This window comes from Lotus japonicus, chromosome 1 (genome assembly GCF_012489685.1).
Source record: "Lotus japonicus ecotype B-129 chromosome 1, LjGifu_v1.2".
NCBI classification, from domain to species: domain Eukaryota; kingdom Viridiplantae; phylum Streptophyta; class Magnoliopsida; order Fabales; family Fabaceae; genus Lotus; species Lotus japonicus.
The window spans coordinates 126,016,460-126,042,721 of record NC_080041.1 but is presented as its reverse complement, the minus strand read 5'-3'; the positions used below and the strand labels follow the sequence as shown (position 1 = coordinate 126,042,721).

The 26,262-nt window shown below is 36.1% G+C and overlaps 3 protein-coding genes across 9 annotated transcripts; 2 read left to right on the top strand and 1 right to left on the bottom strand.

Moving 5' to 3' along the window:
* Positions 1–2,584: 2,584 nt before the first annotated feature.
* Positions 2,585–10,466, bottom strand: LOC130730369 (probable E3 ubiquitin-protein ligase ZFP1). 7 transcript variants are annotated; one of them, XM_057582364.1, is made up of 9 exons: positions 9,527–9,673; positions 8,769–8,818; positions 8,228–8,468; positions 4,974–5,140; positions 4,124–4,873; positions 3,613–4,025; positions 3,237–3,335; positions 3,001–3,138; positions 2,585–2,900 (listed from the first exon to the last, which is right to left on the bottom strand). In XM_057582364.1, the coding sequence occupies exons 4-9, from the start codon at positions 5,071–5,073 to the stop codon at positions 2,751–2,753; spliced, it is 1,650 nt and encodes a 549-aa protein (XP_057438347.1). In that variant the 5' UTR covers positions 5,074–5,140; positions 8,228–8,468; positions 8,769–8,818; positions 9,527–9,673; the 3' UTR covers positions 2,585–2,750. The 7 variants fall into 7 exon arrangements, with proteins under 7 accessions (XP_057438347.1, XP_057438341.1, XP_057438346.1 ...); XM_057582358.1 differs by lacking the exons at positions 8,228–8,468; positions 9,527–9,673 and adding an exon at positions 10,287–10,466; XM_057582363.1 differs by lacking the exon at positions 8,228–8,468.
* A 2,260-nt stretch (positions 10,467–12,726) lies between these two features.
* LOC130724367 (zinc finger BED domain-containing protein RICESLEEPER 2-like) lies at positions 12,727–15,084 on the top strand. Its single transcript, XM_057575577.1, has 2 exons — positions 12,727–14,914; positions 14,996–15,084. Exons 1-2 carry the CDS (start codon positions 12,727–12,729, stop codon positions 15,082–15,084), a joined length of 2,277 nt encoding a protein of 758 aa, XP_057431560.1.
* Positions 15,085–23,054: 7,970 nt separating this feature from the next.
* On the top strand, positions 23,055–25,829 carry LOC130732629 (syntaxin-71-like). Its single transcript, XM_057584640.1, has 9 exons — positions 23,055–23,440; positions 23,519–23,644; positions 24,246–24,405; positions 24,505–24,590; positions 24,731–24,799; positions 24,890–24,934; positions 25,052–25,114; positions 25,219–25,295; positions 25,605–25,829. The coding sequence occupies exons 1-9, from the start codon at positions 23,285–23,287 to the stop codon at positions 25,618–25,620; spliced, it is 798 nt and encodes a 265-aa protein (XP_057440623.1). The 5' UTR covers positions 23,055–23,284; the 3' UTR covers positions 25,621–25,829.
* Positions 25,830–26,262: the final 433 nt, after the last annotated feature.

The following is a 26,262-nucleotide window of genomic DNA, read 5'->3' as shown; positions in this document are numbered from 1 at the left end:
TTTGTGGTCAATTTTTACCACTTAATGTGAGTAACCGCGATAATAAAATTAACCAGCGTTGTCTTGTTGGTAGTATATACTGTTTTAACTAACTAAGAAAAATTAATTACATATATTTATAGTTTGATAGTATAATCCTAATTACATATATGTAGTATCATTGCATATCAATATATATATATTTTCTTTTATACTCAATTCTACTATACAGAATATGATGCTTTATGCATGTCAAATCATATGCTAGAATAAGTTAGGTCCACGAAGGTGTGTGGTTTCATCACAAGCAAGAGTATTTCACTGACCCAAATCTCTTGTCATCTGAAAATCCAAAAATTTCTGATAGTTTGTGAAAAATAGCACATATATGAAGATATCAGCCTAGGTGAATTGATCAAAATTTGGAAATATCTCTACATTACAGTTGTCATACCAGCAAAATCCGATTTGCAAGCTGGGTAAGTTGAATCAGAGTGAGGATGATGGGGCACACCAACGTGGAGAAGGGTGCAGTTAATTGCATGATTGGCTTTCCTCCATAGATATCATTTATGAGTTATGGCCTTAGTCAAATAATAATGACAAAAAATTAAATTGTTCTATTGTCATTTGCAGTCTTCTCATTCTAAATATGCCCAGGTGTCTGCTTATTGACTTTCTAAAGCTATCTAGAAGTAAATTCATCTATGCATACTCTGGGAGAGCTGGATTTGCCACCCCAACCATTAGATTTCACACCCCTAATTTTTTGATTTTCAAGTTCCGAATTATTTCGGAATCTTAGATTCCGAAATTAATCTTAGATTCCGAAATTAATTCGTGATTTTTATTTCAAAATACATCTAGCACCACACTTTTGAGTAAAAAACCACACTTTTGAGTAAAAAAGTGCTTCGGAAACCTTATTTCCGAAATATTTCGGAAACTGAGTTTCCGTAAGTGGGGTGACATTTCTAATGATTGGGGTGTCAAATCTAATGATCATACTCTAGAGGTACATTGAATTTTACAAGCTGGAATTTCATGTTTCTGATAAATCCCCTACAACAAAGAAAAGTTGGTCTAGTGGAATAAGGCTTGCTTTTTTTTTTGGTCAAAGAATAAGGCTTGCTTAATATATCTTACTTCTTCCTTGTACAGCTGTACCCACATGAGATTTTCCTATATCATTATCACAAATCAATTCATGGATTCAAGAGGTTCAAGCACTAATACAATAATACGTCAAGTTTATTTAAGTTTAGAGTAATGATATATACACACACTTTCTCTTCCATCTCGTTTCCACTTATTTTTCTTCTTATCTCTCTTTGCATTTCCTGTCACATCACAAATTATATCATTAATTTTTCTTTCATTCCTACTTAATCTCACAAGGTGCAAGTGGAATTGGTATGTCAACTAAACATTATTCTTAAGTTTCTCATATAACATACGCGTTTATGCTTTATGAGAGCTTATGTAAAATTAAAACCTTTTGGTCTACTTGTAAATTGTTATAAACTTATTTTTATAAGTTGTTTAGAATATGACTTATGCTCATTCATAACATATACAAACCTTATTTCAATACATATCATAAATTAGTCAAATCCGACCGAATCACCCTAGAGAGTGTTGATTGAAGAGGAACGATTCGCTTCTAGTGGAAACAGGTTGAAGATGAGTTGCTTTGTCATCTGGTTCGCTTCAGAGGGGTCCCTAGTCCCTACAAAGATACTTTATGCCTAAGTTAAAGGTTGAGTCTGAGACGACATCTCTTAGAATAGGTTAAGAAGTGTGTACCTAATGAGGTTTTTCGCCGCTCCTTTTATATGATAGGGGACTAATTGAGATCTTCGAGAGTATGATGAGTGTGTTGCTTTAATTCTAGCCGTTGGATTCTTTGGTGATCGTCTAGCTTAGGTGGCTAGGGTCAGCTATCACACACAACATGAGGTCTCGAGCTTCGTGTCAGTGAGTAAGGAAGAGGAGAAAGAACGTTTGATGAGACATGTGGAAGTGATTGGGGCGTCATCCATTTCAGTCTGGGAGATTTGTTGTGATTGGAGGTCAGAGGTGATTATGCACTCGGATAACTCCATGTATTGTCTAGCACAGAAAACTATGTCACATTTAACTACATTATCAAAGCTTACAACTAATGACTTGTTATTTTTTGCTTGAAGTTGAATAAAACCTTCCACTAATATTTCATTCACCACTCATTTTCATATCTACTTAGAGTGAAAAACAGAGAAAATAAAAATAAGTGAAAACATGATGTGTGATGCGAAAGAAATTGAAATGAAAGAAAATAAGTATTTGTATCTAGTTGCAAAACCATCAATGACCCGTTCAGGTTTGACCTATAACACTTCTTATGAAAAAGTAAGCACTCTAATAGTCTAATGGGTTATGATTCACCACTCTAATGAGCTATGATTCCCTTAATACTGACCGTGTAAAACTCTTTTACACTTTAAGTGCACCAACTTTTTTCTCTTAAAAAATATTTATCTTTTATCTTAATCTTTAAACATTATCGCTCCTAGTTTACTAGAAAATAGTAATCCAAATCCACTTGAAAAACGACAACCAAACGTAGCAATTTCAAGGCTCCATGTAATTGAATTCAAAGACTAAAATAAATACATGAACACAGTAGCAGTCCTGTTCAACTTCTCTAAAAGCAAGTCTGTTTCCTCCACTTTGAAGGATGTCCAAATATATATACAGAGTGAGATTAATCATACTACAGTATAATTTATTTATTTGTTCATCTTATCCTCGGGCATAACAGAAGCTTTGCAGATAGGACATAGTTTCTTCATAGATAACCACTTCTTAATGCAGTTCACATGGTAATCATGTCCACAAGTTTTAAGTGTCCCAACATCGTCCATGTTCTTGTATTCTTCCTGTAATTTGCAATAAAAGCTCCTAAGTCGTTAGTACCTGATTAATGTCTCATCCGAATACATCTAAAATGTTAATCATAATGAGCGAAGAAAAACATACCAGACAGATTACACAGCTTCCTTCGTCTTGACCTTGCTCAGATGAACAATATATTGTTTCTGTCATACACTGGGAAAACGAATCCTCGGATAATCCCGTGTTAACATGGCCAATCCTCTCACCAAGTGCAAGTAGTTCCTGATCAAACCAATCATCACAGTAATTTTAGATATTTCAAAGTACATAATAATAGTACTAATTGTAGCACTACAAACTATAATAAGATTAATAATCACCTCATAGCTCATGTTATCTATGTCCATCCTCATGTCTCTGTGCTGGTCAAGCATATTCCTTGAACCATACATTGATGCGCGATCGACAATCATGAAACCCTGACATTGTTAAAGAAAAATATGAGTCTGCTAGTAGTAGTAATTCCAGAAAGAACAACTTTTCTGCTCTTAAAGAAAACGGCAACCAGTCCAAAAAATTACATTGGAGGTAAATTTGCTTAAATTTGGCAAATAAACCAAGCATCCCTATTTAAGGTAAACCATATGGTGCACAGGTAAAATATGAAAGGTGGTGTTCCAAATTCTAAATATTACAGATATATCCTTCAGTTAATACTGACAGAAAAATATAGTTCCCCAATATTTTGAGTTCTACCTCAGGGGAAATTCGACCATGGAGACCGGCCTCATTAGCCAATGATCGATATCTTTCACTAGAAATTCTTGCCCTCCCATTTCGATCACTGTTCCGCCATCCAATGCTGGATAATGGCCTTTGATGTCTAGAAGAGTAACTTTCAGCTACCATGGGCAATCCATCATCCAATGGTGTCACATGTCCCAAGTGCGTGCTTGAAGAAGCCCTAAAAGTTGGGGCTGATCTCTGAGAATAGTTACTTCGGATTCCCCTAGCAGTCTGAGTCAGATTATGAAAACTTTGAGGACCAGTAGGATTTCTGCTTGTACCAAATTCATGATGGAAGCTCCCAACATCAACAGAAGCATTACTAGCAGTAGCACCACTTCCAGCAAGGAAGTGACTTGACTCAAGACCATAAGCACCGGCATCTGTATTATAAGACATAATTTTAACTTTTTAAGATATAAGGGCAAGGAGAATGGAATGCCTACATTTACATTCTAATAGTTATTGAACACAAACTAACCTGGTAATAACACCCTTCCATTAGCAGGAGATATGTTCATTTGGCTCCAATCCCCTGTCAAAGAGGTAGAAATCTGACCTGAAAGATCCATCATGCTAGAATGGTCAACTGGTGGGATAGTAGAGTAGGAGTTGTGCGAATGATTACTTGGTAAATGGGTCCTAGAAAGGTTGGATTCCAAATCAAGTGCAGAACGGCTCCTCACATTCCTCAAAGAACTCTCACCCTTTATTGAGTGGCCTGCACCTCTGACTGTGGATGTCATAGGAACATGATCCCAGGGCATATATTGAGAATCTATATTTGGCTTCTCGGGCCGCGATTCTGAAGATATAGGAACATCAGTTGAACTCCCAGCATTGAAATATCTGCTTGAACCGCCTCTCTCATAGACTGATGGAATTCCAGGGCTCTTTCGCTTGTGAGGCCCTCGTCCACTTCCCATCGTAAGATCAATAAAACCACCATCAACCTGAAATGGTGGTCTGTCATAATTGGCCGCAGGCGGCTGAGGCACACAATTATTAGATACTGCAAAGAAAGCTCCAGCACTAGACGAATGTATAAAATGATCATTTGAAGCGCCTGATGTATCTGATTGATGAGGAGGTACTTCAATGTTGAGACTTGAAGATGCATATCCATTTGACCTTGTTGCAGGGTTCCAATGAGAGGGGAAAGAAGTGCTATCTATGGACACATTTTCCACAGGATAAAAATAGGAACCATTCTCTGCAGTGCTAGTCCTACCTGGAATAGATTCCATTCAATATAATTAATATGGTTAGATGCAAGCAACATAGTTATTTACCAGAAAAAATGACTAATGAGCATATAGGTTTTACATTACCAAGGTTCACATAATGTTGATCAGTATGCATATGATTCCAATTCTGGTCAGGCTCACCCTCAAACAATGGGGTTGTGTTATACAAATGTCTATGCCCCATAACTGTTACTTGCAATCCCCGGGAGTCAAAATAGACTAATTGAGTCAGATGTGCAAATAATCACAATCTGCAAGGCAAAAGAGCATCTGAATAGTTCAATATCAACAAACAAAATTAACTCAAAACAATCAAGTAAAGATACTTGCAAGCCTCAAATATGTAAAAGACAAAAGCTGGACTGCAGATTTTGAAATGACATAAAGAGAAAACATGAAATTTTATTAAATACTGAATTGCATCTAAACTACTATGGTTCCAGCATGCTCAATTTACCCTGCCATCCCTGATTTGTCATATTAAAATGTATCATCTTACTCATACAAATCCATCACCCCCCCCCCCCTCCCCCTCCCCTCATGTCAGGGAACTTCTTGACCAATTTATTTTATTCCAATAACTTTTTTGGATTTACAATTTTTTTTTATCTGAGGAGAAAACAATAGACACATGCATACAGATACGCGAAAGAAAGCAGGGCCAGAAGGTACAACTCCCCAGGGCAGACATTTTAAGTTAATAGTTCTTTATAATGAACTGTACTAACAAGAATAGCAGGGGGTCAACACCTAGAGATGATGTAAGATGTGTGATTGGAATAAGTTCTTCCTTGACCTTCCTAGTACTAGAAAATGAGTTTTACTTCAATTACATCCAGCCAGACTACTTTTCCACTTACAGCATATATAATAATACAATCACGATTGCCACTTCCACATCATTGAAACAATTCCTTTGGTTTCTCATATATTGTTTCACAATTTTCCACTCAAATCTTTATAGGCCAAAAGGATCTACGACTCCACAATGATCCCCCCCCCCCCCCCCCGCCCAAGGCTGAACTACTAATTTTATATTGATTAAATAACTAACTAGTTGATATATGAGTTTAATGGATATCAAGACAAATAATGCTACCATTTCATTGACAGTATGAGGCTGCTAAAAACTGCATGAAAAATGAAGTTAAAAGCTTGGTAAATTGCATTGTCCATAACCAGCTATCCAAAGTAAAAGCTGTTAGGTGAAGACACATGAAAGGTTATATTTCTAACAAGCTCCCTCACGCAAGAGCCTAATGGCTTTGAAGCGTGGACAATATGAAATTCAGCTTTTTATCAAAAGAATGGGGCAATAAGAGTCGAACCCAAGACCACTTGGTCATAGAGGCTCTCATACCATCGATAGGCATGCATGAGAATTGAAACATAAACATTATTCATTTAAGGACAAATGGGAGAACCACCAGGAGTAATTATTCTGGAGGAGCGAAGGAAATCACAATCAATCTACATAACTAGGCTGTAAATACTAAACATTAGGCACTCATGGTCTCCATAACCATAATGAATTACCAACAGCCCAAAATAAGTCCACTCACTTGAAGCCAATTTACTCACGCCTCTATCCATTGATATAGAAAGAGCAACTTCTAGTCTGAGGCAAGAAAACAGAGGACACAAAAGTGAACAGAAGGAAGAAATAATGACAATGTTGAGATTTAAATTAGATGATGGACAGCAAGAGGATGGATTGGAAAATAGGATGACTAACGCATCAGATGTTACCTGGGAAAGTTTAGCAAGTGTTAGGTGTTAGCATTTTCTAATCTTTTCCTGCAGTTGAATAAGACAATAAACTATGGACAGGCAACAAGAGCACAAGGGAAAACAGTCCTACCTGAGCCTTCTAGTCAGTAATCAAAACCAACAAATATATACAAAAATTTCACACCAGAACTTGCTTTGGAGAAAAAGAAAGAAACAAAAAGAGCAAACAAAAAACGTAGAGTGAAATCTTCTTTAAGAATGAAAACAAAATAATTTTCCTTTAAGAGATGTAAACCTTAGCTGGAGAAGTAATGGGGAACCTATTGATAATGAATAAAAACATACAGAACAGAGTCTGAAAAAATTACTTTTTGGGACTAGACAAAATCTTAAACGTCAAAATAATATAGCAGTGGATAAAATCATATTGACACAACAGTAAACCAAACACTAGCAATATATACAGTACATTATTAAACCATTAATTAATGAAAACAGTAAAGATAAGAAAATCATACAGGTTTCAAAGGCTTTGTGCTTATCAGTAAACTTGAACTTAAGTTTCAGATTACTCTACAATCCAAGCACTAAATGATATCAATATCGACAATTGGTCATCATATGTACTTTAAGTGTAAAGATCTCAACGTTAAAACATTTTGTGTATGATATTTACTTTATACATAACACGTTCCTATTTATATTCATCTTTCTATCTAGAGTCATAAAGCATACTGGCTTTACACTGAAAAGATTGAAAATTCCAAATATGTACAAAAGATTCAAAGACAGTAGTATGGAAATCTCCAAATAGAAATCTTCCTTTTACCATAATATTAATGATCAAAACATGTAGCTCATATCCCATTCTAATGATTTTTCTTCACAGTCAAATACAAATGTTCCCGATAAGGCTTGACAATTTTAAATTAAGATGTATAGGCTCAAACATGGAGTAAAATGTTTTCCGCCCCCCATGAATAGGCAAAGCAAAAGGAAGAGTGCCCTGCAATCTGGTTTGACCATCAACACCGAAACACTAGTTTCACTTCGTTCCTCAACATTCAGAACCATAAGTGAAGATTAATGACCACCTCGTACTTATCAAACAGCTTCCCTATCAACAAACCCACAGGCCCACATAAAAAACAGCACCATCCAGCGCTAAAACAATCTCAATCATGAATTGTTGCATTATTGGAGAAACCAGCTGTTCACAGAATCAGAAACTGCACCAACATAAATGGTGCTCTACGTCATTTAAGAGCGGCTGCACAGCCCTACAGTAGTCTCCATCAATGGTATGCACTAATGGTTCAAATTGACGCATCCGAGTGCATACTAGTGTGTTGTGAATGCTCTATGGAAATTGTACAGCTAAACTCATTATACAAGCCCCCACCAGACAGCACCACCTCCATAGCCAGATTCCAAATTAAGAGAACAAGGAGAATTTGACTAGAGCTTTTACAAGTCACAGGGAAGATAGTAATGAGGCTTCCCAACATCCATATCTTAGTACCTCAGAACACCAATTAGAACTAATAAATAATAACAAAGATAGACCCTCCCTAATATTCCTGGAACAGGCCATACCCACATCTTACCTTGCATCACTAAACATTGGGTGTGACAACTTTCACCCACAATATCCTTGGCATAATTACTAGGCTAGGTCATGCCCAACAAGCGCCTAATCCCAGAAGATGGAAGACCATGATCTACATGGCACATTTCGGATGAACAAGGCCCTACATTTCTTCCAATAAATAGAGATTCTTTGCTACAATATACTTTCTTCTTCCTATATGCAAGTTGGCTTATAACACTCCATGACTGCAGCATATCCTGAGAAAACAGAACACGCCAAAGTCATCACTCATAAGTTCTAGTCACCCGACTAATCCAAGATTTGGAAAGACCTATAACACACCTTCCATAACCTGCACCATGCAAATGCAAAGGCAACACCAGTTTTTGCCAATAACAACAGTAATAAATTTTTTAATGTATAAACCAAAAGGTATAAGGGTACATATAGCTAAAGCTTTTTAAAAAGATCTATCATATATGAAGAGTAAATTTATGTTATATAAAGATGAGGAAGAGAGGGAATCAAGGAGAGTTTCCAATGAAAGCACATCTCACCAGTGCATGCAGATGTAATCATGTACAACAGATCAACAGCACAAAGAAACCTGCATAATGAAAAACCATCTAAACCTAATTGAATCAAGGAAATCTAATAAAACCAGACCAACAATATCTGCTATAGCAGCTAATGTGCAAAACGCTAATTATTGATGGAAAATTAGTATTTAGCATATGTTAGTTAAGTTTCAAGGTCAGGTATTTCATCATAAAATAATTCAGGACACCTTATGACTAACATACAAAGACACCCAAAGCTGACAGAAATACAGATGGGGATAAGAGATTCCCTTTTCATACACAAGCCAAGGAAATAAATCATATGCATAAGAGTCAGTATATGAACTACATACAAAGGAAATTGGGTACATCCAGTAGCATAAACAGATAATGGTACATGGTTTTTTCATTTCTGCAACAAACAAATATATAAACTGAGAGTTTTCTATGATGTCTATCCATCAAGTAGCAAAAGCAGAGAAAAATGGGCAATTTACTGCACCTCAAATCATATCAGCACTATATAACTAAACTACCACAGTGAGATTCCTTTGAAGTATGTTTGCAGGTAAAGCAAAATTTTCATTTTTAGATGAAGAGAGTTGTATCATATTTATAAAACTGATCAAGGATTAAGACATTAACATTCATGATAATCCATCATTTTTCCTTTCACTTAAAAAAATTTCAACTTAAGGGATGTTTACTTGAAATGAGCATTATCTTTTCCTCCAAAACCCTCCATCCAAACATACCTCTGAACAATCACACCAAACATTGTCAGAAAGGAGAAAACAATGAGAAACAGGACTAAATGCTTGCGATGACGAGTTCGTCCCACATGATTTCCTAAAACAAGGGAGCATGGATGGGCATGCTTGAAAAACAATAATGATGCCACCACATTTGATCTACATAAAAATTATTACCAACAAGTGAGTAAAAAAAATAATCTTAAAAGTGTGGTGGTGTTTTTCTTACATTCACCCCAGACCAGACACTTGATATGTTTGTTTCTGTCATACAAGCTTAGACAAACGAAAACACGGGCAAACCCAGAAAAAAGTAAAATAAATAATTTATATTAAAAAAATAAAGACAAATGAAAACCCAAAAATCTCAACCAAACAAACAATCCGAGGGTGATCAGTGACATCATCATGAGAGACAAGCACAGGACAAGTACAATCGGAAGTCTTCTCCGATCAAAGAGAAAAACAGAAACACAAAAAAACCGGGTTCTGAAGATGCAGATGTTGCATCATCAGAAACAAAAGTAACAACAACAACAACAACAACAAACGAGAAAGATCAAGTGAGTGATTGGAGGTTTCCTTACCAAAAATCAAGGAAATGGAAAGGGAATAATCAATGATCGTTTCATTCAACATAGAATCATCATCATCATCATCATCATAGAAGAAGCAGGTAGATATGATATATGTATATGTATATATAATAAGAATCAACGGTGAATACATCATAGAAATGAGATGAATGAGATAAACAACGTGCCTGCCTTGTGAATCGGTGAGAATCCGATGACGGTTGAGTAACGATCTTGAACACGCAAGATGATGAGAGAGAAAGTTACAGAGAGAAGCAGAAACAGAAGAAGAGGGTTGTTCTTGTTCTGAGAAAGAAAGAAAGAAAGAAGGAGACAATGAAATAAAGCAAGCGGTTGTGTGCAGCAATAACAAAAACATGAGGACGAGAAATTCTCTGTTTCATTCTCACTGGTTACCGTATTAATTAATTTATTTATTTATTATTTTTCCACATTAAATACCATAATCGGTTAATAATAATGTTTCAGTTTTTTTTTTTTTTTTTTATAGCAAATGTTATTGGTTAGTTGTTAGTAAGTTAGAAAATCTCTTCAAAGTTCCCTTCCAAGATTCGAACCCTGGACCTTTCCTTCCCCACCCTTATGTCCTTTAACTCTTACCACTTGAGCTAATCATCGGGACAATAATAATGTTTCAGTGTCTATATGCGTGCGAACGGTGAAAAGGTAGATAAATTTTTTTTTAAAATTTTCCGATGAAAAAAATAATAATTGTTTTTTTTTTAATACCGGAAAATCGGAAAATGAGTTAGATTTTTTTTTATAAGCAAAAGGATCAAGTTCGTGCAGTATTGGCCAGGAGTTGGAGCGTGTCTGTTACTCAAGATCAGAACACGGTGGCGGATGCATCGGTTAAACTTGCGCTCAATGTGAGCGAGGATTGGAAAGCTGGGAGGTTTCCACCTTTAGTGGTGCCCTTACTTTGCCAAAATGTAGTTAGCTAGTTTGGTTGTTTTCTTTATTTTCCATTTGTACTAAAAAAAAATGCATTAAAGTAGGGGTGAGCAAAATATCCGACCCGACCCAAACCCGGAAAACCCGACTTTAAAAAACACTGGTGGGTCGGGTCGGGTCGGTTTACGGGTATTAAAAATTGGACAGATGGTTCTATGCGGGTAATCACGGTCGGGTTCGGGTGGGTTCAATAAATCCGTCGGTACCCGACCCAACCCGATTAAAAATTAAAGATTTTTCCTTGTTACAAGCCCACAAATTGGTGAGGCCCAATGTTGAATGTCTGATTAATTGAACCCCAACCCTAGATATAAATTCAAAACTCACAATTTTCATTCATTCAGATTCAGTGGCCGTAGTTGAACTTGAACCCTAGGAAAGAAACCAAAATGACAAAACCCTAGAACTTGAACCTTGCACCGCCGCCCATTCCCTCATTTCCCTTGGTATTCCCCTCCATTCTTCACCCTCATTAAGCTTGAACAGTGAAACGAAGGCTGTTTGAAGGAAGAAAAGGTATGGTTTCAGATCCTCTCAGGTCTTGACCAGTTTCTGGTTTCATAAATCATTGAAATGAAAACTTGTTTTTTAGCTTCCCTTCCAATCTCTGTTACGTTGTCTTGTTCTATATTTTCTGTTTTCTTGATCTCTGTTCTTATTATCTTCTTTTTGTCTGATGCCATTAGGAGGCCTGGAGACCATATTGGAGCAACAACTTAATCTTCAAACTTTTTTTCACTTGTGAATCTCGTTTGGTAAGTTTCTAACCCCATTTTTATTTTTTAATTTTGTCTAAACCTTGTGAGCTTGCTAATTATATATCTGTTGCCCTGTCTTTGCACCTTTTCTGCAACGATTTACCTTTGTAGTTTTTTTCCTCCTTGTCTGGCTTGAATAAATGGATAACTATCTTGTACATGTAAATGTTATGTTCCATTTCGTTAATGATATTGAAAAGTTAAAAAAAGAAAAGAAAAGTAAAGGTTTGCCATCTGCAAGACATTTTTATTATAAAAAAGATGCAACCCAGATTAAAAATCAATGCTTTTTCTAACCAAATGTCAAAAGAGAGGTTGTAGTTGTTTGGAAAGGCCTTAGTAATTCAAAAATACCATGAACATGTCATCCTTTGATCGTATGAACTAGAGTGGCCCCATTGTTTCAATTTTCCAAAAGCTCTTTACATGAACAATGAAGAATATGTGATGGGCCACTTACCGAGGGAATTCTTTGACTGCTGCAATTTTAAGTTATAGGAACTTTCTATCTCCTCCTTGTTATTAATAGAAATTAGTAAAAAAATTTGTCTAGCACTTGATTTTAGTAAAAGTAAGTTTCTTTTTTGGTCTTGATCTCTAAGTTGGCTATAATTTTTTCTTTTATGCTTTATTCTTTATTTATATTTGGTTCTGTTTTGGAAAGACACTTGAAAGTTAATTAATACTGGCTGAAATTTACACTTAACATGCTTATTCATTCACTTGAAACTTGGGCTTATGTTTTGACAATTCCATAGTCTTGATATCTAAGCTGGTTATGATTTTTTTTTCATTATATTTTTTTCTTATTTATCATTGTTTCTATTTTGGATTGACTCTTGAAAGCTAAACTAGCTGAACTTCACACTTAACATGCTTATTCATTGACACAGTGATGGAGCAACCTAATCAACACTTGTCTTCGACACCATCTCCAATAGACACCCAAGCAGCTGGACCATCCAATGTAACTCAACCAGCAGGTGCTTCTATTGGTGGAAGTCAACCCACTCAAGGTGCTGAGACTGATATTGCTAGGGCTGATCCTGTTGTGCTTCCCCCACCCCCTGAAGTTGAAGGGGCTAATCCTAAGAAAAAGCGTAAGCCAAATGCTAGCGGTCCGCGTACAACAGCTTCTATATGGAAGCACTTTACCAGATTACCTGAAAATGAAGTTCAAGACCCCACTGCTGCTTGCAACTACTGTGGTAAGAGGTATTTGTGTGATAGCAAGACTCATGGCACCACAAACTTGAACACTCACTTGAAAATTTGCATTAAGTACACCTATGCAATCAGTAATGATCCAAGCCAGACTGTCCTTAATTTAGCTTCTGGGGACCTGGCAGCAACTAGCCTTAGATTTAATGTTGAAGCATGCAGGAAGGCAGTTGCGATGTTTGTTATCTTAGATGAACACGCTTTTAGAGCTGTTGAGGGAGAGGGATTTAAATTTCTATGTAACCAATTGCAACCTCAATTCACAGTTCCGTCTAGATTTACTGTTGCTAGGGACTGTTATCTGATTTACCTTGATGAAAAAGTGAGGCTGAGAGCCTTTTTTAGGTCAAATTGTAGTAGGGTGGCCCTTACAACTGATTGTTGGACATCAGTTCAGAACCTAAGTTACCTAGTCTTGACTGCTCATTTCGTAGATAATGATTGGAGGTATCAAAAAAGAATTATCAGCTTTTCAACAGTACCTAATCATAAAGGTGAGACAATAGGGAAGGTTGTTGAGGAAGTTTTGAGGGAGTGGGGGCTTAGAAATCTGTCCACAATCACCGTTGACAATGCATCTTCAAATGATGTTGCTGTAGCTCACTTGAAAAAAAGATTTAAGAACATGAATGGTTTGGTCTTAGATGGCCAATTCTTCCACATGAGATGCTGTGCTCACATTTTAAACCTGGTAGTGAATGATGGTTTAAAGGATATGAGTGGTTGTATCACAAGCATTCGTAATGCGGTTAGGTTTGTTCGGTCATCTACTCAAAGGCATGACAAATTCATGGAATGCATTGAGTTTTCTAGGATATCTTCCAAGAAACTAGTTTGTCTTGATGTTCCTACTCGATGGAACTCGACTTACTTGATGTTGGATGCAGCTGAGAAGTTCCAAGTTGCATTTGAAAAGCTGGAGTTTGAGGATCCCAATTACTTGGAAAGCTTTGGTGTTGCTGGTCCCCCTACTAGTGCAGATTGGGATAAGGCAAGAGCTTTTATTAGATTTCTGAAAATTTTTTATGAGGCCACACAAATGTTTTCATCATCCTTGCATGTTAGTGTGCATACTGCCTTTCACCAGCTTGCTGTAATTTATAGTGAGCTTGTGCAGTATTGTCATAGTTCAAATCCTACTTTGAGTAGAATGGGTATGGATATGAAGCTCAAGTATGATAAGTATTGGGGTAGCATTGCTAACATTAATCATCTCCTTTATTTTGGGGTCATCTTTGATCCTCGATATAAGTTGAAGTATGTAAGGTGGTGCTTTTCTAAAATGTATAATGAGGACCCAAATCTGATAAAAGAGCTCATAACTAGCATTAATGAGAATCTGTCCAGAATGTACGATTGCTATTCTGCTGCTCATAATGAAGAAAATAGGCAAGATCAAGGGCAATCATCTCATGGACCATTGGGTCCTTTGGAGGGGAGTACATCTGGGTCAAAATCTGCTGAAATTCCAACTTTCTTAGAAATGGCAAATGCTTTTCAGCAGCATCTTGAGCAAGAAAGTTCATTTGAAAGTAAAAATGAGCTTGAGAGATACTTAGATGAAGCTTGTGTTAAAGATAATGGCAAGTTTGAGCTGCTAGTATGGTGGAGGCAGAATTCATCAAGATTTCCAATCTTGTCAATTCTGGTCAAGGATGTTTTGGCTACTCCAGTTTCAACAGTGGCTTCTGAGAGTGCATTTAGCACTGGTGGTAGAGTCTTGGACACTTATAGGAGCTCTCTAAACCCTGAAGTTGCAGAAGCACTGATTTGTACTCAAAACTGGATGAGACAATCTTCCAATCAGCCCAAAGAACTTGATGTTGTTGATGTATTTGACCAATCTGAAAAAGTTATAACAGGTAGAAGTTTCTTTTCATAACTGTTATTTTATTTATCTGTTTTCTTTCCTAATAGATGTGTTTTCTTTCCGTGTTCTGTAGAATTTCGAGGCTTGATCATTTCTGGAAGGGCTAGAAGATCTGCTGCTGGTGCTGGATCTTCTCAGTCACAGCCAATGTCTATTGGCTGAGGTTCAATGGTTTGCAATATTTTATGAATAAGTTTTCTTATTGCTGCCTGCTACAATTTATTTTTCAAATTGACTAATTTTTCAACTAAATGTTTATTTTATGGCTAATTTTCAGTTGAGAAAGACTTTTTTGGAGTCATTGTGTGCAATGACTCATATTTTGGTAAGTCAAGCTATTTCTTAGAATTATTGTTTCTTTCTTTTTAGTTTGGACAAATATCTTAATTTTTTTGTGATCTTCATTGTTGGCAGCTAGTATGTTGATAGCTTCTTGCAGTTGTTGAATTGTGTTGTAATGTGGATATATTTTGGCTGAGTTTGGGGCATTCTTTGGACTTATTTTGGATTTCTCAAGATGGGCATGCTACTACTCTGTTCTGGTTGTCTTTGGTAATTTTACTGATATTGATTTTTACTCTATGTTTGGTGTTAGCTAGATTTGACTGAATTTGTGTTTTGATCAATTCATTTCTATTGCAGCCAAAATGTGGTGTTGATCACCATTGAAGGAATATTAATTGGAGCTCTACTATTGAAAAGTATGTGTATTTATGTATTTGTTATTGTTTGTGCTTCCGATTTTATTATTATCTTCTTGCGAATATAACTGAGTTGTGCTTCAATCCCTCCCTTTGTAGAATTGTTGGCTAATGGAGAGTGCTCCTAAAAGATTCCCAGGGAATACAATTACTGGTTATTCCCTTGAAGCTCCTATGCTAGTAGTGTACATGGATGAGGTAATATTAGTAACTCTTTGATTTTGTTTTTATTTTATTTTGTGCTGCATTACATTTCCAGCAAAGGAAAATGTTTAACTCTTGTAATTTAAATGCCAGATGTCACTTGAGGGCTGGAAGAGTTTGATAGAGTGCCCCAAGATTCATGCAAGTTTGATGGTGAAGATTGAAGAATGGTGAATGACTGCTTAAGAAGCAAAGCTTTAATGACAGATGCATACTTTTCTACTTAGTTATTTAGGCTATGATTGGTCTGTAACTATAACATACTTATCTACTTTTTAGCAATTTAAGCTATGACTATGGGTCTGTAACTTGATTCACGCATAACCATTGATGTTGTGCTTATGCTACCTATGCCTAATTTTTAATTAAGTTTACCTATGACTACTTTTTAATTAAGTTCAAAGATTTATTAGTTTGATCTCTAGTGACTCTAGTTTGGAATGTGCTGTATGAAATATTAATTTGGTGCAGGTTTTTATCAATGAGTCAGACTCATTGTTAGCAAAAATATGATTTTAGTCATGGGCTAAGGCCTTAGTTTACCAAAATTAGTACAGCCCAAGAAAAAATTAATTTTGGAGTTTTTTTTTTTTTGCAAGTCTGTTTTACTAAATAAAACCTTGATTTTTTTACCAGGTCCAAAAAAAAACGTAGCCCATTATCTGGGCCCAACCCGACCAAACCCACCCGAAACTAGGTTGGACCCAACTTTACCCGAACCGACCAACCCGAAAGTAGCAGCGGTCGGTAGCGGGCCTAATAAATTATTGTTCGGTTTTTTTCGGGTGGGCTGAAATTGGCCCGAACCCGACCGAACCCGCCCGAAGCTCACCCCTACATTAAAGGGAGCACAAGGATGCTCAAACCCATAATAGAAAGGAATGAGAAAGAAAAAGAAACCAAGAAAGAGAGAAGTCAAAACAATAGCAACCAACCAAACATAGAAATATTGGCTCTACGCACCCCAAAACCAGCACCCAAATCTCATGCTGCTAACAAAGACCACGAACGTACAGCAGAAATGCATTTGAGGCCAAATGGAAAATCAATCTCACCACAAAAACCCACTCCAATTATGTGTTCCCTTTGTCATGCAAAACAAGTTCAATCCCAGCATTAACCCCCAAAACCAGCAAACCGAAAGCACTACAACAGCCCATCACAGAACCTGAAGACATAAAGGTGGTTGCATTGTCCATTCAAATAGCGAATAAGAGAAACCTCCTAAATTAGCGTTGGTCCAATGTCATGACCTCCATTTAACCAGCTCCAAAATTAATGAGATTTTCACCTCGTCAGCCCTTAAAATTTACTCATTGTTGTCTTTTATTCCAGCCAAAGTTAAACCGGAGAAGATGATCACGCGATTCGTTTGGCAATGCTGTTAATATCCTCATCCAACCATAACACCTACACAAAATGTCCAACGCTACCGGGCAAGAAAACACAAGATGACCCCCGTCCTCCACCCTATAGAGGCAAACTGATCGTACCCACCTTCATCTGTTGAGATAGCCACCAATTTACTCTTAAAAAATTAACCTTCAACCCATAAATCATTCTCACCGGTTATCAATACAATCCGTATTTATTAATTAATTAATTATTTTTTCCACGACTTTCATGAGTTCATATTAAATATCATTATGGGTTAATAATTCTTCACTTTTAGATTTGAATTCTTTTTTTTTTTTCCAGTTTCTATCTGCGTGCGATTGGTGAAAATGCAGATAAATATTTTTAAGATTATATATAACATATATGTATAAATAAATAAGATTTTGTTTTTTTTTAATATGGGAAAGGGGTTTGATGGTGGTGGTGGGTAATGTTGTTCACGTTGCGCCAAAGTCTGTCATATGATGCTACGCGCTACGGCCCATAGCCTACGGGTAGACCGTTTTAGTTTTAGACTGCACTTTCAAAGCCGCCAAAAACATATGTAAAATGATATAATATATTATATTTATTTAAATAATATGATATTATGAGAGATAAAATATGAAAGTCAATATTATCATTCAATGAATTTGTGCAGTATTTTAATTTTAAAAATAATATGATTTACCTATTCATTAACATATATATATTTTCAATACATTTCCAATATTAATTGATGATTGACTGTATAAAAATTAAAGAATATATTGACCCGTGTAACTGTATCAATGAGAAGCTTGTACAAAAAAAACGTGATAACTAATAACTTATAAATTATGTTAATGGATTTGATTTTTTTATAGTCAGTATCACTATTTTATGACTTTAATGTTTATGTATTATCACTTAAAGATTTTTTTACAAGATATATTGAATGAAGATTTATTTTTTGAAAGGCATGTTGAATGCAGATTGATTCAGCACATTGTTCTCATGTTGAATATATACATGGTTGCTGTAAGCAAAAGAAAAGTTCAAATCAAAGCATGATAATTAAATAGTAAAAGCCTCATAATTAAATTGTACAGGTGATTATTCTTGTGGGTTTAGTTTGGTTAATTACCATGTGACCATCTTTCTTCACAATGTCGACACGTTGTTTGGCTGACAATTTATTAGGGCTGTAATGGTATCTCACTATGTCAACACAATCTTTTACCTATCATTCAAATTTAAATGCCTTTGTATTTACTCACTCAAGTCAAGTCGTTTTCCGTCTTTTCTTCCTTAAGATGTTAATAATATTATTCACGAGAAGTAATTCAGTTGATAATGCAAACTGAGTGTATACATTCAAAGAAAAGATGAAGAGTTTTAATTATAATTCAATCTTGATATGAATCTGGATTAATCAACATTTGAAGGTGACCGAATAATAGGTAGTAGTTTATAAAAAAAATGATAACAACATATGGAAAGAATAATAAAAGCAAAATTTGACTTTTAGATGAGATGAATAAAAATCAACTCATTTAGGGTCAAAAGGTACAATGGTAGATAATAATTGTGTAATGTGCAATGCACTGCGCTGAAAAAGAGAGATAAAAAGAGGCCTTAAGCGTGGACAGTGGACCTAACTCACCAAGAAACAAGAGCATATGCAGAAATAATGGAATTGCTAGGTTGAAAATTATATAAGCAGCATAAATTCACTATATATATACAGACCCCCACTTACTTTGACCCTTTCTGGATACACAAATTGATTAATTAGCTGATCAAACAAAGAGGATGATATATTTGACCATATAGTCTAAATGAAGCATCTTAGCAACTTCAAAGAGATATATACACGTTTCACCTCTTTATCATCAATTGAAAAGAGACATGCAATATTTTTTGTAATGTTTCCCTTTTATATCTTTATTTACTTTGTATTTCTTATATGCTAGTATTATTTTAGGGACCAAAACTTGCTTTTATTTGTCACTGACTACAGGGCTTTTTTTTTTTTGGTTATAGAGGAAAATACTGACTACAGGGCTTGCACAGTGGCATTAAATTATTGATAAAAACATATTCTGAAAAGTGGTGGATTATATTTCTTAAAGTGGATTTGGAGGAGATAAGCTTGGTTAATTTGCTTTTGCTCTCAGTTCTCAAAAGCAAATTTGACTATGAGTAATAAATGTAATAAATTGAAAAAACTACTCCACTGTATGGCTTGTTCCCAGCAATAATTGTGGATTTGGGACTTGATTTTTGCGTGCTATTTCAATCCCTTTCCTTCATTCATATATGCAACACGTTCTGGTTGATATGGTTTTTATGGCATGACTGAAACAGATTGTTGCAATGCAAGACCATGACCAAATGATAAGGGCCCCGTGCAGCAATCTGTTGACTGCGGACTTTCCTAACTATTGCTACATTGAAGGCCCAATCAAAGGCCATGAAGACAAGGTGAAAGTCACTAAGATATTCTTCGAATTTGTTTGATAAGATTCATAAAATTTCTTAATAAATAAAAGTTGTGTTGATAACACATAACAGAGTATTATTGGTGTTGATTTGGTTGAAAAAGGTGTTTTAAAAGAAATATATGTTGAGTGGTTAGTGTGATTGATGACTCAACTGGATGCCTTTCTTGTTGGAAAAAAACTGTGCTTTGCCATTTGTAATTTGTTGCAGAATCCTATGCTAATTAGTGGATGGCTACGCCACCTGTTCCTCCAGTCAAATAACTATGGAGTTTAGATTTTGAAAGGTGATAATTGCGAGTGATGTAGCAAATAGTTGCAAACTTGGATCCTAGTGTAGATTAGGTTGGGTGGGTGCTAGTATTAGAGATGTCCACGGACCAAGTTCATTAGCCTTTTGTTCTCTAGAAGTAGTATTTCCTTATTTTTCCTCCAATTAATGCACTTAAGATTTGTTTAGTTGTAGAAACGAAAATGTGAAGATTGAGCATTTGAGCATCAACCTCAACGGGTCGATCTAGTGAAGTATTACAAGGTTTCATATATGACAAATTATAATGGCTTAATCCTCAAATTAGTCCCTGTCTTTGTTTCGCCGTCTGAACCAGGTCCCTGACCGGAAAAATTTGTGGCATCAATCCCTCTTGTTCAAAAATGTTTGGAGCCAGTCCTCGCCGGAGCTCGGAGCTCCGGCAAGGGATGAAGTGGCATGCTGACTGTTTAAATAAAGGTGACGTGGCATTAAAAAAACATTAAAAATTAAAAAAATAATATAACTTAATATAATAAACACATATTTAACCTAATTAAACTTAATCTGATCCTAATTCTAAACCTAAACTAACCCAATTCTCAACTGCATCAATTGAAACTAAAAAAAACTAGGGTTCATCTGTTCTTCCTCTTCTTCTCCTCTCCCGATCTTCTTCTACTTCTCCTCTGTTGTTCTCCTTCTTCTTCTCAATCTTCCAACCCGTGGTACAAAAGAGAATAGAATAAGGTAACAAGTACCCAGAACAAAACCAGCAAAAAGATTAAAACAAACATAACAGGAACAACAACAAGAAACGGAAAAAAGTAAGAAACTCTGGCGTTCAATGTGCTCCAACGCTGTGTTCCTCTGATGAACCCCTCTGTCCTTCACATCCGTGGAGTTCTCAGTGCACCAAATACCTACACATCCACTCGTTTTCCTCAGCACCTCTACAGTCTCCAACGAAGCCGCCTTCGTTTTCACCACAACCCACAAAACTGGCGGCGACACCAACCGCAGCACCTGACCCAACCGATTCAAAAAGTAGGACTGAAACCCACGGTTATAGGTAGGCGTCACCACAATCAACAGCTTCCTCAGTACAAAATCGAACCGCTCACCGCCACCAAACTCTGGCTCTGCTTCTCAGCGCTCAAGCTCACCACCGGATCAATCACAAAACGCTTCATCCCTACGAAGAAATACAGCACACACCTGTACGCGGCACTTTTCCACTTCCCCTTCCAACTGTGGGAAATCGATTGAGAAGAAGAAGAATAACAGCAAAGGAGAAGAAGAAGATCAGGAGAGGGGAGGAGAAGAAGAGGAAGAACACGTGAACCCTAATTTCAATTGATTCAATTGGGAATTGGGTTAATTTGGGGAAATTAGGATAAGTTTGGGGGAGAATTAAATTTGGTTAGTTAAATTTGGGTTACAATTAGAAATAGGTTTAATTAGGTTAATTATATGATGTGTAATATTTTTTTTAATTTTTAATGTTTTTTTAATGCCACGTCACCTTTATTTAAACAGTCAGCATGCCACTTCATCCCTCGCCGGAGCTCCGAGCTCCGGCGAGGACTGGCTCCAAACATTTTTGAACAAGAGGGATTGATGCCACAAATTTTTCCGGTCAGGGACCTGGTTCAGACGGCGAAACAAAGACAGGGACTAATTTGAGGATTAAGCCAATTATAATTTCAAATTTTGTAGTTCCTTTAAAATGAGATAAATGTAAATTTTATGTGAGTGTTCTTTGAATCTAGCACATTTCACTGTCTTAAATTAAGACATTATTTTCTCACCTTGAAAGTAAGGTGTCACTTTCTTGTAAATTTAAAGAGAATATAAAAAATAGACGGGTCTCGCATTTTAAGTACTCTCTTCTCAGCTTGTGTGAAAATCAAATAGGGCTGGAGTTGAAATCAATCCACAAATTCTCTCTTTGATAACTCCCTCCCTCTATTCAAGCTTTGTCATAGGAAGAAAAAAAAGACACGAAAACAACTTTATCTACTCATTATTTCTCTACTCTTTTCATCATGCTAAATTAAACAACTTACAAAATTTATTACTTTTAATCAGCTTTTTCTTTCTTCTTTCTTTCTCTTATAATCAAAACAAAGCATAAGGACTTGGTTATTCATGATCACTCGTGCAATTACTCCCGACGCATTTCTATTTTTTAAAGGGAAAAAAAAGAACTAACGAAAAATGAGCCTTGCAACGAGACGCAGACATTCCCCATGCTGTGGTTCCTTCCGGTCCGTTCCCGGGTTGGGTTAGGGAAACATTCAAGTGATTGCCTTCGCGGATCCAAACGTGCTCACAAGGCACACAATAAGAATAAGACCAATAGAGACTTCATAAGAGACCATTTGAGCTGCAAATCGTAATGCTCCTAGAAAGGCATATTTCGAATATAGAGAGTGAACGAGTTGATCATACCCTTCTTTGAACCGTACGAGCATGTCCTCTGTCGCTCCCCACCGTGCTTACGACTCTATACCCCAACCCAAGCTCTGGCCCCGGTCTATTGTTTCTAGTTGAATGGTTGAGAAGTCTAGGTATATTATATATATGAAGTTTGGATTTTAAGCTATTTAGACTTTCATTTGCGAGTTTTGTTGCATAGCACAAGCGACATGAGTACTTGAGCATGAAATTGAAGAAAGTTGACATATTTTAAATATAAGGTGTGTTTTATCGGAATTCAAAGTTTGATTTGACAAAAGAGTGTGGATGTGGCCAATTAGAGTTGTTCATCTAATTAGTCAAGCTACCAAGTAATTTCCTTCATTTACTCTCTTATTGCTTTTCCTTAACAGATGGATTAATTCTGTCTCCTCTTAATTTAAGTCGAGCGTTTTTGTGTTTTTCTCATTTGTCACTGCCATTGTACCACCACACATTCTACTTAGCATTATTTCGCCTTCGAAGATCATTTGTCCAAGTCTAAAGAAGATGACTAACGTAATTTTTTAATTAACATGATAAGATTTTATTATTGCGGGAAGTTTTTCATAAGATCACCCACAACTTAATTTTATTTTGTTCTTCCTTTCAAGTCAAATAATTTTGACAAGAGGTCACTCATGCTTACAAAAGAAGGAAAAATGGAAAGGTAAAAGAAACAAAGAAGTGAACTCCTCAACAATTTGAATTTTGAAAAGTAAACAACAACAACAACAAAAAAACATTGCTTGTTGTTCAATGTTCATAGTTGTCCCAGATTGTACGTTCTCCTTGTTCATTGTAACAAACGGATCAACCTCTGTTCTACTCAGTGATCCCTCAAAACTCGAACCGAGATCGCATTCTGATTCCAGAACAACATCACCATGAGCGTCATCGACATTCTCACCAGAGTTGATTCCATTGTTAACAAGTACGACAAATACGACATCGATAAGCAAAAAGATTCCAATGTCTCCGGCGACGATCCCTTCGCCAAACTCTACGCCGCCGTCGACGCCGACATTGACGCCGCACTTCAGGTCTCATTCCCTCCTCTCTGTACTCACATTTTGAACCCTAATAGATTGAAATGTTTTGGAATCGATGATTTTGTGTAGAAAGCAGAAACCGCTTCCAATGGGAAAAATAGGGCATCAACTGTAGCGATCAATGCTGAGATTCGTCGCACTAAGGCTAGGTTGCTGGATGAGGTGCCCAAATTGCAGAGGTTGGCTGTAAAAAAGGTTGGTTTTATTTTGAGCTGAACTTTGTGATCTGAGATTTTGTTTATTTAGGTTGAAATGATGAATTACATTACATTCAATACTTATGATATGACATCTATCTTGTCTCTGATTGATTGAAGTAGTCAATAGTAAAGCATTGTAATTGTGAATTGTCAATAACCTTGAAGCTGGTACTTTCAACTGTAGTGAAGAAAAAGTTGATGATTGAGTGTGTGTTTGGTTTTCAGTTCCAAGACGGTTCAACTGAAAAACACGAATTCCAATGTGCGAATATGAAAGTAATTCTTAGGTTCCGTTGGGTTGAAAGGGCTTTCGAGTTTATCTCAACTGAAATCCAAACTAACTCAGTTACAGTCTTACAGAGATCTAGTTAATAACATGTTATCAGAAAAGATAATTCTTTTGATGTACTTTTAATACGAATGGGGTAGATTTTCTGTTCTGATTATTTCAAAAAATTGTTGACTGTTATTTGGTGTGTATGTTCTCTTGATAGCTTGACTGTCTTCTCACACTTAGTAACTCACTCACTGGCTTGCAAGCATTCAAAATTAATGACACTGTACATTGTCCAATGCATGGTTCAATGTATTAACAGGTAAAAGGGCTTTCGTCACAAGAATTTGCTGCCCGTAATGATTTAGTTCTTGCATTGCCGGAGAGGATCCAAGCGATTCCAGATGGGACCCCTGCTGCACCCAAACAAGCTGGAGGCTGGGCAGCTTCAGGCTCACGCCCTGAAATTAAATTTGATTCGAGTAATTGAAATCACCAGTGTCTTGTAGTCATACAATCATGAATTGGGATACTTTTTAATCAATGATCTCTATTCATTTCTGCATCTATCTCAATCACAGATGGGCGATTTGATGATGAATACTTCCAACAAACAGAAGAATCAAGTCAATTCAGGCAGGAGTATGAAATGCGTAAAATGAAACAGGCAAGTCACTTTTAGCTGTGCAACATGGTGGAGATGGAGACTTCGAGAGTTTTATGTGTTGTTCTTTTACATGATACAGTATAGATGTTGAATGTTAACCCAGATATGTTTTCGAATCTAATTAGAAGATACTTTTGTAGGATCAAGGTTTGGACGTGATCGCAGAAGGATTAGATACATTGAAAAACATGGCACATGATATGAATGAGGTCAGATTCTTCCTTGTTGTGTTTGTCTTTCCTCTTCTATGTTTGTGGTGTTTTTCATTCTTAAGTTCGTTATATGTGTGCCAATTGCAGGAATTTGATAGACAAGTTCCACTGATGGATGAGATTGATACTAAGGTAAGAATCATCAATTTCCTCCTGTACCCAAAGCCTGAAAACTTGGAAATCGAAGTTTTCAAAGCTGGAATTAGGACGTTGAAGTTATTATGATACTACTTTTTGTTGTCTTTACAGGTGGACAAGGCATCATCTGACCTTAAGAATACCAATGTTAGACTTAAACATACAGTGACCCAGGTTGTTTAACTGCAATTCTTTGAATCTTAGATTTCCATCAATTTCAGGTTGTATAGGTGATATATCTACTCTTGAATCTTATATGATTTTTGGTTTTCATCCAGCTTCGATCCAGTCGAAACTTCTGTATCGATATTGTTTTGTTGATTATCATTTTGGGAATTGCTGCCTATTTGTACAAGTAAGGCTCCTTTCTCTTTTCTGGATCTCAGAAAATGTGCCAAGCACTTCTCTTTCATTGTGGATTGCAAGCTTGTTCATATTCTTGTCCTTCCTGATGTTCCTCCTTTTTAATTTTGGAAATTTTATTAAAACATGAATATTGTTATCAACTTCAAATTGAGGCATTGTTAACCAAATCAAAGGTTCTAGGGTTACGAATAGAATTGGCATATTCTTTACTATGACAACATGTATTTTCTTACTGGTCTTTTAATGCTTCGGTTTCCTTCGTGAGGTACCATTTTGATTTCTTGTGCTTTTGTTGCAGTGTGTTGAAGAAATGATGCAGCATGCAAGGTCTTTGTATTTATTCATATGGCTCATATGTATTCCGTATATTTTCTTGAAAATATTGTATCTGATAATTTTTTAAAAGAATGTGAGAATTTGCTGCTTGAGAGTGTTTGGATCAGCATTGCAGAATAGTTTGTGGATATAATTGATTTTGGTAAATTTGATTATGTTAAAAATGAGGTGATTTATGTTTGGTACATTTATGAGAAGAGTTTAATTTCTATGCACCGACGGTGTAAATTTTTTTTACACCGTCAACCAATCAGATTTCAAGGATGTGAGAAAATCTCTCTTTTTATTCAATTTCATTAATTGACGTGGCACATCCTTAAAATCTGATTGGTTGACGGTGTAAAAAAACTTTACACCGTCGGTACATCATCCTTTTTCTCTTATGAGAAAAGTTATTTATTTAGGGTATAGTTGATTCATGTGCATTTGAGTAAACTGATTAATTGAACACATATTACAATAAGCATATATATATTACATAGTTTTTCACTTTAGACGTTAAATAATGGACATCTTCTGAGGCCTCTAGGTATACCTATCTAGTTAAAAAAGTATTGTCATGCTTTCTTTACTTGTAAATCCCCGCCAGGCAGCCTGCCAAATGATTCCTAGCTTGTTGT